Genomic DNA, 19,423 nt, shown 5'->3' on the forward strand with positions numbered 1-19,423 from the left:
GAATTCTGCACCTGCTGATAAATGATGCTAAGTCATCAAAGAAGAACAAGGCGGCCAGCTGTCGATCACAGTAGCTTGGTGTGCAAGCCCGTGGATCCGTAGCATGGCCTTCTTTAACCATATGCTCCAAGAAATACTCAGTGTAGATCTTTATATATATAGTATTGATGTGAACAAATCCTGTTTGAAATATGTAAAATATTCATAATTTCAAATACTTTTTTTAACATATTTTTTTAATGTTTATTTATTTTTGAGAGAGAGAGACAGAGACAGAGCACAAGCAGGGGAGGGGCAGAGGGAGAGGGAGACACAGAATGGGAAGCAGGCTCCAGGCTCTGAGCTGTCAGCACAGAGCCCGACGCGGAGCTCGAACTTGGGAACGGCGAGATCATGACCTGAGCTGAAGCGTGACGCTCATCCCACTGAGCCACTCAGGCACTCCATTGCCTGAATTTTTAAAATGACATTTAGTTATATGGGGGCAAACCAAAAGAGGGGTAGTGTCAGCCAAACCCAATAAAAAAGCCAGGCAGAAGGCACTGAAGATTTTTATTTGGTGACTCACGTTAGCAGCAACACTAGGAAAATGACTCACCTCCTCGATCAGGACTCTTGCTCTGCCTATACTGTTTAATTATACTTTTGTAAAACAAAATATGTTGCAAAATATACTTGACTTTAACCAAAAAGCCAAAATCGTGGAAATCAGAGTTCTAAAGAAAGTTTAATCTTGAACGCAAAATACAAATCCTTCTTTGTGTTGTCTTGAAAAGCACATTGTTAACAACACTTCGGTGTAGACTGGAGTGAATTATCGTAGCCCAGGGTCTATTCTTGCATTTACTGTTTAAGCTAGAGAAGGACATTGTTGAATGAAGTAAACTCTTTACACCAGTGACATTTTTAAAAAGACAAGCAAAACAAGGGAGACTGACGTTATAAGATGGCTACGCCAGCATCCACACACGTGATTCCCTACTAGACAAAAATAAGGATAGCGTCCCCAGCGTATCAGGATCCGTTTAACAAGCACACGGCACGTAACATCCTTCAGGATGCCAAGAACCTTAGTGAAGCCTCGACTTCTGTAAAGCTAATAACATGAGTGCTCTTTTGAAAGGCTGGGATACCAGCAGCAGTTGACAAAAAAGAACAGATCAAGAGAAAATACATTCCATTATTATAAACGTACTCATTAACTTCTACCGGAGATTTTATTTTTACAGAATAATTATAGGTATTTTTTCGCTGAATGCTTATGTGCATGAGAATTGGAATGACCCTACAGGAAAAGTTTCTGAAGTAACTGAATAAGCTAGGAAAAATACGTGGTAAGTGTTATCTGGTGTTCCATCAGGTGATACGGAATATTACAGACAAAAAGGGCAAACTTGAAATAAACCAAAAACCTTTAAATAGTGCTTGTATTTTATTTTAAGTCCAACCGTATAATACATTTAAATGGAAGCTTTGTTTAATTACTTTTTTAAGTGTTGAACGCAAGATTTCTGTAAGGTTTTTTTTTCTTACTTCCTACAACGTTAACTGGAAGAGGTGGGGGAGGGGCATATTTAATATAGAGGGGATGAATCCTGAGATTTCCCAAAATGTCTCAATTAAGGTCCTGCGGACATGGGCACTTGTTCCCCGGCGCACAACGGAATGCCGTTTAGGAAGAAATAGGATTATCGCCCCTCGGAAACCTGTGTTTGCTACCAGCCAAGCCGCGATGCCTAAGTTGCTCAACGTGGCTTTTATAGTGAGAGGGCTACTTCTATCTTTCCTCAAACGGGTTCTATTTCTTGTAATTCACATGACACCCCTGGGCTGCGGCTGTCTGTTCAATTTCCTGTTTTGCTCTAGGTTCAGCAAATCAAAACAAATAGCTCACAGAAAAGAGTTCGGTAACTCCTGGTTTTCTTCCTCTGGCATTTCCAGTGAAGTGTTCTCTCCTTAGAGGCACAGAGAAAGGAAGGAATTCGCCGCGAACAAGGTAGAAGTAGGTCACAGAAGTTTCAATGCTCCAAAAAACGTGCCATCTCCATCTTGCGATATTTTAGCGTCTTCCCGCGGTATTGCCAGTTGGAGTTCATCTCCTTCTTCCAGCTTTGCGATGCCTGGAAAACAGTGATTTACAGGGACTTTAAGTGGTTGTACGATGCGGGGGACGTGTATTAAATAAAACTATGTCATGTTGGGAAAATGCTAACGTCCGCATGCACACCTCAAATCACACCGGTAGACGTCTGAACCAGTTACACCATTCCACCAGCCGGAAAACAGAAACAGCTAAAGCAAATGAGCAGAAAGAATGACAACAGATATCACTGTGTTTACCACGTACTGTCGATAAAATGGAGACGCTGAACGGAAACCAATGTCTGGTGGTAAGAAAAAAAGTTAAGTAATCATAGCACGTCGTCTTGATGGGATAGTATATGGTTAAAAGTGGTTTTGCTTCCTTGTATTGACAAAGAAAACTATTTATAATAACGTTAAGCAAAAACACAAAATAGAGATAGAAAAAAACGACACACACCGTGCAGTGTGGGTATGCTGCACGTACACACTTAAATGTGCATATAAAATGTACACATTGTTAAAAAAAAAAAAAGAACCATTCATTAGCTAAGCCTATATGCTAACATAGTTTTCCCTACAGTCCAGACCATAGGATTAGGGCTCATTTGCATTATTTTTTACAGCCTTCTATATTTCATGTTTCCTTAAATGACCATATCTGACTTTATAACCAAAAGCACGAAAGTACTTAGCTTCTCAAAACTGATCGATAAATCTGTGTGTGCCTAGTTTACAGAGATGCATCCTGTGATTCAGGAATACAAAACACAACTCGGGAACTACACTCAGTAAGCACGACGATGCGGACCCCAATACAGACCCCATGTTAAAAGGAAAATAGGAGGGAAAAGGAAGGAGGAGAAAAAACAAAGAAACCAACAAACAAAATAATATCAAAACTGCTAACACTTTCAACCAATAATTTAAAAGGTAGTTGCATTTTCATGAATATGCGGTGAAAATGTATTATAGGAACTATGTTACATATGTTAACATCCATCATCAAACCCAAAGCACCCAGATCTCCTGACAGTCAGTTTTTATTTACTGAATACTTAATGATATGCCAGGCACCTTTCAAGACACACAAGAGCTGTGATCAGAATTACAAAAGTTTCTGTCTCCAAGGATCTTGGGTGTCTGTCTGTTTGTTTGTTTGTTTGTTTGTTTGTTTGTTTGTTTTTGTAACGGACTAAGACAGACAACAAACAAAAGAACATAGTTTCAGGTACTGTGAAGGGTAATTGTACACTTTTCAGGATTAGCAAGGCATTTGATGACTACATTAAATAGTAGAAAGAAAAAAAATAGATTGGAATTTATTTGTTGAAGAAATCAGTTGTTATAAAGGCTGAAGATAATCTAGTATTTCGAAAAGGCTATTGATCACAGAGCATTAAGTAATGCTAACTCTCAAAATAAAGCCAGTGTGAACTATTTTCAAGTAGGTTCTGTTTAAAATTCTAATGCTGAGTTATTGGCTATTTCGAGTCTTCCAGATGATAGCTATCAGCTGTACCTTCTACAACAGACACACTCAGTTTGTTCATGAGATAGTGAGTAAGTGTGTAAAAGAGGCACCTGGTCTTCTGCTGGGCTCCTCACATGGACCACCTACATTTTTTTCCAGGGTATTCTGTATGGAAGCGCTTCACGCACTCAGATACAAATCTGTGGTTTTTAATGGTTTTAAACAGATTTGCCCCAGAGCAGATTAAAATTGCAAACCTGAGGTGTCCTAGAGAACGGTTCTCATGGATGATACTACGCCACAGGCATTGAGACTCAGCTTTACGGCCCAGTTAACTACTCTTAAAAAGCGGGCAGCTAGGAAGTGTGGCCGAGACCGTGAACCCGGAGGGGCAGATGACTAGAAAGCCTCCACGAGCAGCTCGCGAAGTCGTAATTACTGCTGCATGTGAACAGCACAGTCGGGGGGCGGCCTCGCCATTTCCAAGGATCCTGCAACGGCAGGACACTGGTCATCGCTGGGCACAGGGGAGCTTTTCTTTATGAAAATGAGGGAGTTTCAATTTAACACACTTCCTCGTCATCCCGTAACAGCTATTTAAGGCAGTGGATCCAGAATGACAATCGTCTCCGTTTTTATGAACTATTTTCCTTCCTTCCCAATTGGCTTCTTGTGCACTTGTCGGCAGATAGCTTTGCGAGTTAGTGCTTCAAATAGCGTGGCCAGGGGCGCCCGGGTGGCTCGGTCAGCTAAGCGTCCGACTTCGGCTCGGGTCATGATCTCACGGTCCGTGAGTTCGAGCCCCGCGTCGGGCTCTGTGCTGACAGCTCAGAGCCTGGAGCCTGTTTCAGATTCTGTGTCTCCCTCTCTCTCTGCCCCTTCCCTGTTCACACTCTGTCTCTCTCTGTCTCAAAAATAAATAAACGTTAAAAAAAAAAAAAATTAAAAAAAAAAAAAAAACAAATAGCGTGGCCAGTCCCCGGGCCTGTGTTTCACACTGTCTTTTCACAGGAACAGTCTGGAACTGAAGACATTCCTCAGGGTTCTCCATTGGATTTGTCAAAATCACCAGGGAGGAATCAATGTGTTTAAGGCAAATATGGGCTCCCCCCACCCGCCCACCACCAGCTTTGATGAATTCACCCCCACCATGAAATAAAGACTATGTAGGCAAATACAGCCCAAAGGCCTGACATGAACAAATCCCACCCTTCCTCTTTTCTCTCTGCGTCTTCAGGGCCCCTGGGCTGCAGCAGCCTTGCACCTACATGTTCACACCCCAAAGCCATCCGTCTGCTGTCCCTTTCCACCAGAGGTCACCTGTATGAGGCTGAGAGAAAGCCACTGTGCAACTTGACCACTCTGGGGTCACACCGGGTGGTTTATGCCAAGTTCTGGAACTTAGAAACTCTGCAAGCTAGGACACCGTGTGCTGCCTCCCTGTGTCTGGATTCCGCCTCCCTTGAACAGGGCGAATCCTGTGAAGGAGCACAGGTAAGGGACAGACAAGGTCGTCGGGCACGTGGTGACCGTTCTCGTTCTATTACCACTGCTGTCGTTATTATACAGTTTTACCTGCTGAAGAAAACGCAGTTTAGAATTGCTCTCAGTGTCGACAGCTCTGAGTTCGTGCCCTCTCTCAATGTATAGAAACGGGATAGAACTCTTAGTAACGATTTTTTCTGTTTCGATTAAAAGGAACCAGCTCATCATTCAAGAGGAGAAAAAACGCACAGCATATCAAAGAGTGTCTTTCTGTCTATTTATACAGAACTGTTATTTACCAGCGGAATAACAGGAATTATTGGGTAGTGTTTCAGGCATATTTTGAATACATCGGAACAAATTCACCAGACTCAGTTCGTCCCCAAAGACGTGGACTTTTTTCCTCTGTATTAGGTGTCCCATAGCAAAGGTGTTATCCGTGTATAAAACCTGAGGAACAAACCAAAGAACTCTGTCAGAAGCGAGCACAAAAAGGAGGCACTGGGCGGTGGCACAGGTGGGGCGTTGAACCTACCTGCCCGTATATAAAGAAGTAACCGGTTTCTTTCACCAGGATTTTATTTTCCTTTTCTTCCAGGGCCCTTCCTCTTTTAAAGCTGAGCAGCCACGGAACGAACGTGTAGGCTCCTACGATGGAGAGAGTAACTTGTGAGGAAAGCGGTTTTTCACCTCCACTTAGTTGCTAGACCGAGTCTGAAACTTAGAACTGAATTTCATCTTCAAGGAAAAAAAAAAGAAAAAAAAAAAGAGGAAAAGAAAACAAATCAGGGCGCTCTGCTGGTTTTTCAGCTGTGCTTGGCACATTAACCCGGACAACCATCGGAGACAGGAACCTGAGGGCAAACACTTCCTAAGAATGTTCTGCGTTTTCTTTTGTTCTTGTGTATTGCAGCAATTTTCATCACAGAGCCCGGTCTGCATGGGCAGAGTTGGAGGCGAAAGAAAAAAAAAATGCACCAAATTTCTCTGAATAACACACTTACACAAGTTTTCTGGTTTTTCCTTGCTTCCCAGAGAGGAGGGGGCTAGCAGGGGGAGAATTTAGGGAAGGGCATCAGGGGAGAAGCCCCCTCCCCAGCGCGCTGGGCAACAGAAGAGAGCTTCCAGAGAGCGTGGGAAGTTGCCAAGACATAGCCTTTCCTAGGACATGGTCAAGGAACTTGGCAATGTCCCTCTGTAATATTCACATAAAGTGGTTTGTGCTCAGCACATGAATTCTCCTCCGGGACCCCTCAAGCTTCCCTGGGGAGTGACAGGGGAGCTGCGGTGTGGAAGAACCCCAGGAAGGGTGCAGACAGCAGCCAGCAGCTACAGAAAATGGGTCAGCCGGAGGGGACCCGATCTCTGTGCCAGAACACGGTGTTTCGGGACAGACGCCCTTGAGGAGGGTATAAACGCTCCTCTCCTGTGAATCCACAGTGTGAAGTCACTGGGTTTCTCACCGTCATGTAAAGATTGGAGTAAACGGCGAACCCTGAGGCCAGATTAAGAACTGTGGGATTGGGGGGGGAGGGTAGAAGCAAAATAGCATAAAATAATCGAAAAGAAGATGAGGGAAATGGTAACATACAGAGAGAATAATAAAATGAAACTGTGGTGGTCTAAAATAGTATAAAAAGTGTTCCCATATGATTGGTCATGTTGGACCACACGCGTCCCCAAGCTTCACCTCGGTCGTAGCAAAAAGGGAAACAATAATCAAATTCAGAGTCCATGGGACAATATGCCAGAAGCTCAAGAAAAAAACAACTTGTCCTAGACTGAGTTTAAAGAAAATGTTCCCTGGGGATTTCTGAAAGGGGCTGCACGGTAGGACGCAGCAGCTGGTAACGCTTTCACATTCGTAAACACAACTGCTGAGTGCGTGCACCCACTTCAGCGAGCTCCCCGAAGGCCAACCCGTCACATCTGAACTTTTTCCAAATGGGATTCTTGAGGGAAAAATAGAAAATGAAAACTACGCATTTTCTGAATGTTTGGAGGAGGAAAGGACCCGAGGTGATCACACAAAGCAAACTACCCCTTGAACCTGAGTTCAGTTCCCTGAGGCAGCTCTCCCAGTTGACATGCCCACAGGTGCAGGGCGGGCGCTGGGAGGGAGAGCCAGAGAGGAGAGACAGGTGCCCTTGTCCCTCCTCTCGTGTATTCCCAGGACCTGCATCAGTCCCCCAGGGGAGCCAATGCTCCCACAGTATCCGGCAGACCCCCACACCACCTCGCTTTGCTGTTCCCAAGGTCTGTGAGGAAGCTTTACTTCAGTAAAACCCACCAGTGCCACTCTGGATGGTGACAGTCCCTGGATAAAAGATCTCCCCAGTTACAAGTCACAGAGACAAACTCATCATCCCGTTTTGATACTGCATCATTTCAGTGACGAGATGACAATAAGGTAGTTTCACATTTGTTTAAATGAGATCATGTACCCAAGGCACTTTCAAAGACAGCTGAAAATACGAGGAAGAATTAATCATCCTGGTTGTTCTTACTGAAGGCAGCTGCTCTCGTGGGTTCCAAGACCCAAGAGATGCTCTGACCAAAGAAAGGCGTCTTTTCCCTTCAAAACAGTACACATGTCGGATCCCGACTTCTCTGGGTTCAGACACTGTTTATGTTTGGTTCTCTGCTATTTGCCCAGGGCCTGACACCATGCCTGGCTTCCAGCAGACATGCAGCAAATATTTACCGAATTAACTAATTCAACTTTAAACATAAGCTAATTCAAAATGGCAGGGCGTTCTCTGCAACTACCCGCAAGCATCCGATCGTTTTTTAAAAGCATTCTGTTATTTACGTATTTGTTTATTTACTTTAAAAGCATTTTGTGAGCTAGTTACTGAAACCGTGTGAAATGCGACATCACTCGTGAACTAAAGTAGCACACAGAGTTCTAAAACTGGCTAGAGATGTTTACTTACTAAACATTTTTTTTTTCAATGTCGTAGGTTGATTTCCTATTTCTTTACACCATACTTATATCTATAAAATCAGTGAGGTGCTTTTTACCCAATTCCGCCGCTGTATTGTCAGCAAAGAAAGAAAAACAAATAGTTACTAGGTATATATTCTTACGTCCTCTCGGCATTTTCTTTTGGCATTTCATCCTATCTTGCTGGGAATGTTCTCATTAAAGAGAGTCAGTGCATGGTTACCTGTTTTAATGTACTGTCTGCATTTCTCCCCTACTGCACACACACACAGCACACACACCCACATACACGCACACGCGCGCACACGAATTCTACTCCCTAAGGCCAAATGCCAAGAATACAGCCCAGCACAGTATATGCACTCAGTGAATACGTGCTACTGAATGAGTGTCGAATCCTTTAAGCAAACAGACAAAACAGTAAATTAAAAGTAATTATAAACTTAAGCATAAATATTATAACATGTTTCTACATATTAAAACGTGCTTAGATTTTTCACATGCAAATTAGACTACAGAGAAATGCTAATGAAAAAATACACACGAAGTGCCTATTCTGTAGGATGCTTTTCTTTTTTTTTTCGTTTTTTTTTTAACATTTATTTATTTTTGAGAGACCGAGAGAGACAAAGCACAAGTGGGGGAGGAGCAGAGAGTGAGGGAGACACAGAATCCAAAGCAGGCTCCAAGCTCTGAGCTGTCAGCACAGAGCCCGGACGCAGGGCTCGAACCCATGAACCACGAGATCATGACCTGAGCCGCAGTCGGACGCTTACCCGACTGAGCCACCCAGGCACCCCTGTAGGATGCTTTTGTAAACCAGAATGCATTACTACTTATAGTCAGTATTTGAAAATTCGGAAGTACACTCCAAGAGTATTACTGCTTATTTTATCTTTGCTAGTCCACAGCTAAAATACAGATGTGCTGTGGTGTATAAAAAGGCTGAACTTCCCACCTCCACTCAGCTGTACATACTTGATGTACTGATCTGTTTTTGAAAACTTAAGAAAATTAATGTGTGCAACGACCTGCGAAATTCAGTAAAAAAATTGCCAGTATTAGTTTGTGAAAATAATTTACGCGTGCACTTGAAAGTGTTTGCTCTTAAAAGAGTATATCTTTCCTGTTCTGACATATAACAAATACATAAATTTTAGGTTGACAACATTTTATAGAAGAATCAGACATATTTCATTAATATTTGGTTTTTATTCTATTTTATCAATTGGACGTTTCCTTGCAAACATTCGTACCCCCAGTGTTACCTCCTTCAACAGCTGGAAATAGATGCTCAGACAGCAGCTGTCAATCAGAGCTGCTACATTGGTGATTTCTCTTGATTTTTAAATGTTATTATCGTACAGCTGCCGGAAATAGTTTTAAGGGATAAAATATTGATAACACATTTTTAAAAAGAGAAAGTAAACCAATTCAAGACATCGTGATTTTTTTGTATAAAGCAAGTATAGTGTGGCCTGGAAATCCATAGTTATCGTAGGCTTGGTTCCATAGTTGAGGTGGAGCAAGGGAAATCAGGAGAAAACAAATGCAGCCGGGCAGAGCTGAGGGGCAGAGCTGTATGGAGGGCAACTGGAGGCCCCTGTAGGGCTGTGAGCAGTGGAGAGAAATGATTATTCCATCTTTTAGAAATATCACGATGCGGCTTCCAGGCAAGAAAAGGTACAAAAATGGGGGCAAAGAACCAGCCAAGGTGGGAGATGATGGCCGTCTGTACCAGGATGGTGAGATGGGAATGAGCGAAATGGATTAATGCAGGTTGGATTCATGGGGAATAACTCGTAGGGTTTTGCGATTAACGTAAGGTGTTAGCAGGAACAGTCAAGAATGACACCCAGCATTCTGGGTTAGAGAAGCGAGGACACAGCCATCACACTAAATGACAGAGGAACACTGCAGGAAGGGATCTGGGGACAAGTTCTACAGTGAGGCTGAGGTGCCACCAAGTTGTAAAGGAAGAGATGTGTACATGCTTGGAGCTTGGTGGCTCGAGCTAAAGATCTACATCCAAACCATCAGCATGTGGCTGTTATATGACAACACAACACAGTATTTAAGAACACCACAGAAACAAGGTGAAAACAAAAGAGAACAGGACTACATCAGAGGTCTTGAAACACATCAATATGGAGGAGATACATTTAGGAGTAATTTGCAAAGAGATTTAAAAGGAGACGCCGAAAAGAGAATGGTTAGAGAAACAAACTTCAGGAAGCCTGTGTTTCTAGAAGAAACAGTCGTCAAGTGTTAAATTCTACTGGGAGATTAAAAGTAAATCTCATCCTCGCCTCTAGGAAATAATTACGAAACAATTACGTAGCAAAGCAGAAATAAACAAGGGACTTCCGCCATCAACATGATTGAGGAAAATACATCTGCCCTTTCTTTACCTCTGTTAAGTCATGTGAAAGAAATGGACAGAAAGAAATGGCACGTTTTCCAGAGTAAGTTGAAAGGGTAACAAAGTCACTGAGCTCACACCGGGCTGGGTGTGGAAGGGCAGAGAGGAGGCAGAGAAAATAGCGACAGGTCCTGGCAGTGGCCAACTTCATAAAGAGCCAGCAAAAGTCAACTCCCTAAAGGTGAAGAAGCCCTCACATGTACACAGAAATCTAGAATCTTACCATCCTGGAAATTTCAGTGCGGGTTAAAAGAACTTGGAAGACGAGGAGGAAAAATCCTCATTTAAATGAAAATAAAAAGTTTCAGAATGGAAAGTGGGTTTTACCCAAAAGAAGATGGAAATAAAGAGTTTAGAATTTGAGAAAAGAATGTAGAGCTATAGAATATGTAAGACAGGTAAAGAATTACCATCCTACACAGAACTGGAACCCTGAAAAAACCAGCAACAACAAAAGTCAAGCAAAACAACCACAGACTGAGAAACCACATCCTGGGCCCAGAAAGGTTGATTCCAAAATTCACCAGTTCCATGTGGCTGCTGTAACAAATTACCACAAACTCAGTGGCTTAAAGCAACACACATGTATTATGCCACAGTGCAAAACATGAGAAGTCTCGCTGGGCAAAACTCAAGGTGTTGGCAAGATAGTGCTTCTTCTGGAAGCTGGAAAACCCATCCATTGCCTCTCCTAGCTCCTCCAGTCCACCTACTTGCCTTGCCTTGTGGCCTCTTCTATTTTCCCAGGCAGCAACCACATCATTTCGAGCTTCGCTTTCATCACCGCATCTCCTTCTTGGACTCTGACCCTACCAGCTTCCTCTGTGAGGACCCTTGTGATTACACTGGGCTCGCCAGGGTAGTTTCCTCAAATTTCTTATCTCAGTCACATCTGCAAAGTCTCCTTTGCCACATGAAGTAAAATGCTCACAAAAGTTTCAGGGATCAGGCTGTAGATGCCTTTGAGGGCTGTTATTCTACCTATCATAAAAGTCAACCCTGACATATATAGCCAAATAAGTTTTGCCTTTTTAAGGTAAATAAATAACTCTTTGTACAATCAGGCAAGAAAGTCAAGCCACTTATGAGAAGAAAATTTCTCTTACCTTAGTTTTCTTTAATGTGCATCTAATGCCCAAAGACAGTGGAGAAATTCCTACAACTCAAGAGAAGAAATGGGAATTTTGTATCTAGACAGCTGTCCCTAATGTATAAATGTTTAAATGTTTATTTTTGAGAGAAAGAGAGATAGTGAGCAGAGGAGGGGCAGAGAGAAGGGGACAGAGAACCCCAAGCAGGCTCTGCACTGACAGCAGTGAGCCTGATGCGGGGCTCGAACTCATGAACCATGAGACCGTGACCTGAGCTGAAGTCGTACGCTCACACCTACTGAGCCACCCGGGCACCCCCAAAGATACAGTTTTATCAGTGCAAAAACTTTGTGAGCATTCTTCTCATGAGCCCATTTTGGGTAAACTACTCAAGAATGGAATTCCAGAAAGTAAGAGATGAATGAGGAAAGCACAGTACAAGCAAGCACCTGCAGTGGGTATTGAATATATTTATCTGTAAAATCCCAAACAAATGAAAGCTTGTAAAGAGAATGATGGCTTGACAGAAAAGAATGGAATCGGGGCACCTGAGTGGCTCAGTCAGTTAAGCATCCAACTTTGGCTCAGGTCATGATCTCATGCTTCGTGGATTCAAGCCCCATGTCAGGCTCTGTGCTGACAGCTCGGAGCCTGGAGCCTGCTTCAGATTCTGTGTCTCCCTCTCTCTTTCCCTCCCCCGCTCGCGCTCTGTCTCTGTCTCTCAAAAATGAATAAACGTTTAAATAAATAAATAAATAAATAAACAAACAAACAAACAAATGTTCCGAATGATGGATTATGTCAGCAAGATGGCAGTGTAGGGAGCCTTACACATCATCCCTGCACAGAAACATTGATTTAACAATAATATTGGTGCTGAGATACCTTGAAAAGAAATTCAGAATCCAGCTAAGAAGTAGAAGCTAAGTAGTAGAGCACAAACTGAGAAGCAGTCACATTTTTATAGGTAAGAGGAGCGGTTTCAATTTATTCACCTTAGTCCCTACCCCAAACAGGCATAGCTCAGCACCAAGAAGGCTGCCTCAGCCTGTGAGTCCTCCATGGGGGGTAAGATTGAAGGGTGCACCTGTGCCCTATGGCCTCTCAAGAGTGCCTTCTAGGGAGCTGGTTTCCATCATCTCACCCTGTACTTAGTGTGGAATAACCAAAAGAGCTTGGTGCTTGATACAGTTAGAAACAAAGAAAAGGACAGGACAGTCTCTTATACCCAGCGTTTTGTTTTGTTTTGCTTTGTTTTGTTTTGTTTTGTTTTGTTTTGTTTTGTTTTGTTTGTTTTGTGTGACTGAGGAGAAGCAGAGAACAGATTCTTTTCCTCCAGGAGGGAAAGGAGGAAGCAAAGGGGACCTTGCTCCTGTCTGGCCTTAGAGTGGCTGATATCAAGCACTGCTGACCAATGAAAGTGACTTCCAGGGAAAGTCAGTCCATGGGGGGTAGGAGAGGTGGTGCTTCTTCAAACGCAGAGGCAACAAAGCAACTCTACAAGGAACATGAAGAACCAAGAAAACCCAACATAAATAAAGGGATAAAACAAATCTTCATAAACCTGAAAGAAATGGCTATCGTGAATTATAAATCACTTTCAACTCCAGTATAAAAGTTAAAAGATAAAAGTATTAAAAGAATTATAACTATAGTAATTTGTTAATAGACACACAACATAGAAAGATGTAAACAGGCATATATCAGTAACAAAGTGTGGGGGAGGGAGAAGTAAAAGTGTAGTTTTTGTAGGAAATTGAAGTTAAGTCGCTATCAGCTTAAAATAGACTACTGTAACTAAGCTGTTTTATGTAAGCCTCATGGTAAACACAAATAAAAAACTTGTAGTAGACACTCAAAATACAAAGAGAAAGGAATCAAAGCTACCAGTACACAAAATAAGCAGCAAAGAAAGACAGCAAGAGAGTAAGAAAGGGACAAAGGAACTACGAAACAGCCAGGAAACAATTAACAAAAGGAAAATAATAAGTCCTCACTATCAATAATTACTTTAAATGTAAATGGATTAAATTCCCCAATCAAAAGGCATTGAGTGCCTGAATGATTTGAAAGAAAAACAAAATCCAACCATATGCTGTCTACAAGAAAGTCACTCAGCTTTAAGGACACACATAGTGAAGGGCAGGATAACAATATTTCCTCCAATGGTAAACAAAAGAGACAAGAAGTGGCTACTCTTGTATTAGACAAAATAGACTTCAACAAGTCAAAACATGTCACAAGGGATGAACAAGGTCATTACATGATGACAAGTGGATTGATTCATCAAGAGGATAAGACAACAACTATGTATATACATACACACACACACACACACACACACACACACACACACACACATACACTCAACATTGGAGCCCCTAAACGTATAAAACAAATGTTAACAGATTTGGAGAGACAAATAGATAGCAATACAATAACAATAGGAAAATTCAATACCCTACATTCAGTAAAGGATAGGTCATCCAAAAGAAAATAATAAAGAAATAGTGTGCTTGAACAACACTACAGAGCAGTTGCACTTAACAGATATGCACAGAATGTTTCATTCTACAGTAGCAGAATATGCACTCTTCTTAGATGCACAAAGAAAATTCTTAAAGATAAATAAAATGTTAGGGCACAAAACAAATTTGAATAGATTTAAGAAGACTGAAATCATACCTAGCATCTTTTCCAACCACAATGGTATGAAACTAGAAATCAGTAACAGGAGAAAAATTGGAAAATTCACAAATATGTGGAAATTAAACAATGCATTCCTGAACACCTAATGGGTCAAAGATAAGTCAGAAGGTAGGGGCACCTGGGTGGCTCAGTCGGTTGAGTGTCCAACTTTGGCTCAGGTTATGATCTCATGGTTCATGGGTTCGAGCCCTGCGTCAGGCTCTGTACTGACAGCTCAGAGACTGGAGCCTGCTTCAGGTTCTGTGTGTGTGTCTCTCTCTCTGCCCCTCCCCTGTTCATGCTTTGTTTCTCTCTCAAAAATAAATAAATATTTAAAAAATATATATATATTTAGAAGGTAAATTAAAAGATATCCTGAACGAAAGGAAAATGGAAACACAAGATACAAAAACGTATGGGATGCAGGAAAGCAATGGTGCTTAAGTGCCCATGCCCACTAGCAAATACATGTTGTTCAAGGCTTGCTGGTCTCATAAGGCTGACCCATGGGTCCAAAGAGCGAAGCACCCACACAAGCACCCTTCAGTCCGTGGAGATCATGCATACTACTCTGTGCAAGTCATGTTCACGATCAAGTAGCAGCCTCATCTTTTAGAGTGATTCACGGCATTTCTGTTTGGGCCAAATGTGTGAAACAAGCCTTTTCTAAGTCATATGTTAAAGATTTTATCGTTGGTCCTAAGGTCTTCTTCTAACCTTAGTTTAATCCTTAGTAAACAGTCTGCTGCCTATTAAAGGTTGCAACCATATGACTTTGGAAAATGCAGAGCAATAAATAATAGAATTTCAAATAGTTCAGTATCTGCGTTACATTCAGGATAATTAAAGTCACAAAGAAAAACACAGATGGAAGATAGCACTCTTGGCAATCATTACAAAGGCCAATCCAAATTCATTCTCTGGGCTTCTTCTTGTTTCCCCATTCCTGACCCCCAGCTTAACCCTCTGACACTCATGAACTCCCTGTTCTGGTTCACCGCCCAGACATTCCCCAGCCCCTCGCCTGCTTTATTTCTCTCCATCGCACTTAATTTTTTCATTCTACATTTTACTTGTTCATTTGCTTTTTCTTTTTTCCTGTTTTCCCGTCATCAAAAGGTAAATTCTGTGAAAGCGAGGAACTTATGTATCTTATTCATCGCTAAGCCCCACTGCCCACACAGTAACTGGACGTTGCATGTCCTTAACCACTATACGCAAAATAGAAAGCAATCATCTCTCATTGGATTGTCATAAAAGTGTTATGTTTATTTGCACATATGATATATTTATTAATAAATTAATGAATATAAAATATTTATGACCTGTTCAGTTCTATCTTCATCCTGTTAAGATCTCTAAAACCTAACAAATAGGAGAATTAATACTTGTGAAGAAGATCTCAAGTCATTAGAGAAGCCAAAATGATTTCTAAAAAATAAAAAATTGAGTTCGGCTTAGTACTCATTTTGTTTGATCATAGGCTAATTATTTTAAATCTCTAAGTGTTAGTGTCTCTAAGATAAGTCGGCTTGTTGGATTATTACATTCGCCTAAATATTTATTACCCAATCATTTTGATAATGGTTAAATTTCTTACTTTACACCTGATTCTAAGAAGTTGAGGAAAACAGCTGATTCGTGATGAAGTCTGAACAGAATCTTAGAGGTGTGAGTAGAAAAGTTACGGGGGGGCCATCTCATTACCTTTTCGTATAGTAGGTGTGTCGCTGTCTGCGATCAGTTGCAAGCAGTCTTGAATGACTGAAAAGCAAAAATATATCCTTTTAGTTACTTGAATAGGAACAGTAAGGGAAGGAAGAAAAGTGCCTGAGTCCACAAAGTTATTTTTCCAGAAACACCGAGCCAATTCTACCTCCTATGGATCCTGCACATTGTTCTACAATTACTTTGTGAAATTTGCCCACAGATATTTATTATAAATTTTACTTAAAATAGAATATGTCCTTGAAGTTCATGGTTTAGAAAAACCCTACACACTGTTGAAAAACGGTAAGTATATCATCTTTATTGTTCACCGTAACTTGCCTTCAAATATTATGCCTGGACAGAAAGCGAGTTCATTATGTGTTTTTCAAGTCTATCATAGACATGAACCAAACTACCAGAATATTCCAAAGTGATTTTTTTTTTGTTTAAAAAAATCCCTAACGCTAATTAATAAGTCAGTGGTCGTGCTAATAATATTAACATTACTGAAAATAAAAACAATTGCTAACATTTATTGAGCGGATATAAATACAGGCAACCTCACAAAAATCCTAAAAATTACATCCTGGAAACTAAGTCCTGCACAGTGTAAACAACTTGTTCGGGGCCTGCAGCGGGAAGTGACGGGGCCAGAATTGAAACCATGCCCATTTCACTCTGGAGCCAAAGTCAGGCTTTTGGTAAAGTGTTTTGGACCAAAAAAAAAAAAAAAAAGAAAGAGGGAACATCGTTAAAAATAAAATGGGAGATTTCCCTGAAACCGCATAATCAGTAAAACTTCTGGGAAGCATCAGTTCGCATCGCATCACTTATCACATGTACAATATTCCAGAAAATATTCAAGGAAAGAGAGAACTATTCTGTTAAATAAAGACAAATGCCTCCAGGTGAATGCAAAATAAGGACATTTTCCATGGGAACAGAAAACAAAGCAGTATATATCTCTGAAAATCATAAAACAGAAATTTAAGCATGCCTACTTGAAATTAAGAAAATATTAGTTTAGAGTTTTTATTATCCAGTAAGTATTTTATTCCGAGTTGAAGTGGGATATTAAGAACATGCTTCTCTCTGTATACATTTTAAGAGCTTGACACAGTAAATTCTGCTTCAGTTGATTAACTGAAAACATTCTGATATTTACAACACGGAGTAACAGAGGTAATCGTGATAAGTTCTTCCCAAGCTGTGCAAAGACACAGGCCTGCAAAGAATACAGCGAGTATTCACATAAGAAAATCTGTTATCAAGTTTCCCTTGGTATTTCAAGGTGGAAATATCATGTGAACAACTGCAATTCTTGTATGACTCTGAAACTTTTCTACCACGTTTTCATGTAAACCTGATTTTGACAGAGGCAGAACATTCTGGACTATTCTATGATTCTTTTATTGATCTGCAAAACAACAGGAGCCATGTCTATGCCATAGGGAAAATGTGACCCAGTGCTGTTACGCTGACAGACCTTCTGCCACGACAAATATGTCAAAGCATCAACAGTGGCAAGATGGTCATGAATAAGGGCGGCTTGAGAGAAAGGATTTAACGAAACAGCCAAAGCAGTGAAAGTCTGAGGAGCATGCACAGGATCTAGGGGAGCCCTGCTAAACCTATTTGAAACATGTTCCTATCTCTCTAACAAACACTTCTTAAGGGCTTACTGCTCAGTTCTGTGACAGATGCAAGGGTCAATCAGAGCATGTGAAGCTTTAATCTTTCTTCCACACAGAAGAAGAGGCAGATGTTGACACAAGTCAAAGTCAAATTTCCAAACGTTCCATCTTTCCTTTGCGGCACATGTACGTGTACATAGAGATTAAATGAGATAATGCATGTGGAGTATTGCGTACTACTCCTGCTATGCAATAATTGCGAAATCAAGCTTGGTTATTACGGCAGTAGCCGTGTTAGCACTCTTGTTCTTGTTCTTTACTGAACCCAGTTAACTGGGCCCATGATGGAAGCCCACGAGGAGAGCACAAAGATCTGATTCACCCAATAAAGAGATAACCAGGTTACTCCCTGTTTCAACTAACCCTTTTCTTGACCACTTACCCAAAACTCCACAGGAGTTTGGAGAAAGACTGATGCCTTGAGGCTACCAAACTGATAAGAAAACATCTAAAGTTTTAATCTCCGCAGCCCAACTCCAGTTGGCTACAACCTACACGTCAAGAAACAATGATCTATTCTATCATGTAGTAGCAGGAATCTAACTTTTAGAAGAAAATACACTACGGAGGGAAAAGTGTGTTTCAAGAAATACTCTTCAGAAAGGAAAATGGAATATTAAAAGAAAAGTTCAACAACAGTATTTGAATTATACTCACTGAAGCCAGTGCCATTCATTAATTTTCCTTACTCCAGAGAAAGTCACCGGGCTTCTGAAGGAGTTTTGTTGGAAATCAGCAGAGGACTTCCCATTCTGGCCTCCAGAGATGCTGCTTGGGTCCTATCAACCTTATCAATGTTATTTACCTCTTCACTTTCAGCTCTTCCTTTTTAGAAAATTCCATATCCATTGTCATCTTCTCTCTCGTACAACAGTCCTTTAGGACTTTCCCATTGAACACAGATGTGACCTTAAACTATAGATTGTCACTCACAAAAAGTGGGTCAAAAAAGCAACACTTTTTCATCTCTCCCAGTAGCAAAGATATCCAACCACAAGAGTTCTGAGAATGCACAGTCTTATAAGAAACACAAGATTGGTAGCAAGTATGATGTTCATCGATTGTGTTTAGTTTTTAAAAGTCTTCATACATCTTTCCCTCTACTACAACGGAAGGAAATTTGAAGAGTCTGAGAACAATTTATCTTTTTAACAAATCAAGGCTATAGCATACATTAAAACTTTCCTGTGTGTGATGGGGTCACGCATATTTCTAAATGTATATATTATATATTATAATGATGTGTGAAAAAAAGGAAAATTGATCTTGTTAAGTACAAATTTACAGCATAATATTTATCCATAATATTAAACTTTGTGTAAAATATTTCTAAAACAAATATATGATATTGACGGCCAAAACAGTTCACAAAAGAGAATTCCTAAAATAAGAGTTTTCAGAACAAAAATAATTTGCTATTGCTCAATATCTGTTACAATAAAATCCAACCAACCTCACAACTAGACTAGCGTTGAAATATTTTCCCTACGGAAAACATCTTGAGTTTGAAAGCCATCTGTTTGCGTATAACCTTTATGTTACATTTGAAACACCATTTAAATAGAAAAAGGGATTGGAAAGTTTACGGGATTGCTGGTATCTGCTGTATTGTTTTCTGTATTGGATCCGAACCTTTTCAAACTGGGATCGGGTTTATTCTCTTTATTTCAACAAAAGTTCGATCTAATATCAACCAGCATAAATACTGCAATTACGCAGATTATACATAACTCCAGTGGAAAACACAGTGCGCTTCCCATTACATTCGCCCCATCCATATGATCCACACCTACTCCTCCTTCGTAGTCCTTTTTACTCTTCTCATTCAAC

At 40.9% G+C, this 19,423-nt stretch overlaps 1 protein-coding gene across 1 annotated transcript in view; it reads right to left on the reverse strand.

The window, feature by feature from the left end:
* Positions 1 to 535: 535 nt before the first annotated feature.
* The window catches only part of TNFSF13B (TNF superfamily member 13b), a 33,606-nt gene continuing 14,718 nt past the window's right edge, over positions 536 to 19,423 (reverse strand). The window contains exons 3-6 of the mRNA XM_086708433.1: positions 15,897 to 15,953; positions 5,577 to 5,689; positions 5,341 to 5,491; positions 536 to 2,120 (exon numbers count right to left, since the gene is read on the reverse strand). Coding sequence (XP_086564559.1) covers positions 2,008 to 2,120; positions 5,341 to 5,491; positions 5,577 to 5,689; positions 15,897 to 15,953 — 434 coding nt within the window. The 3' untranslated portion in view covers positions 536 to 2,007. The remainder of the gene's footprint in view (positions 2,121 to 5,340; positions 5,492 to 5,576; positions 5,690 to 15,896; positions 15,954 to 19,423) is intronic.

This window comes from Puma concolor, chromosome A1 (genome assembly GCF_028749965.1).
Source record: "Puma concolor isolate L17-30 chromosome A1, mPumCon1.1.hap2, whole genome shotgun sequence".
Taxonomy (NCBI): Eukaryota; Metazoa; Chordata; class Mammalia; order Carnivora; family Felidae; genus Puma; species Puma concolor.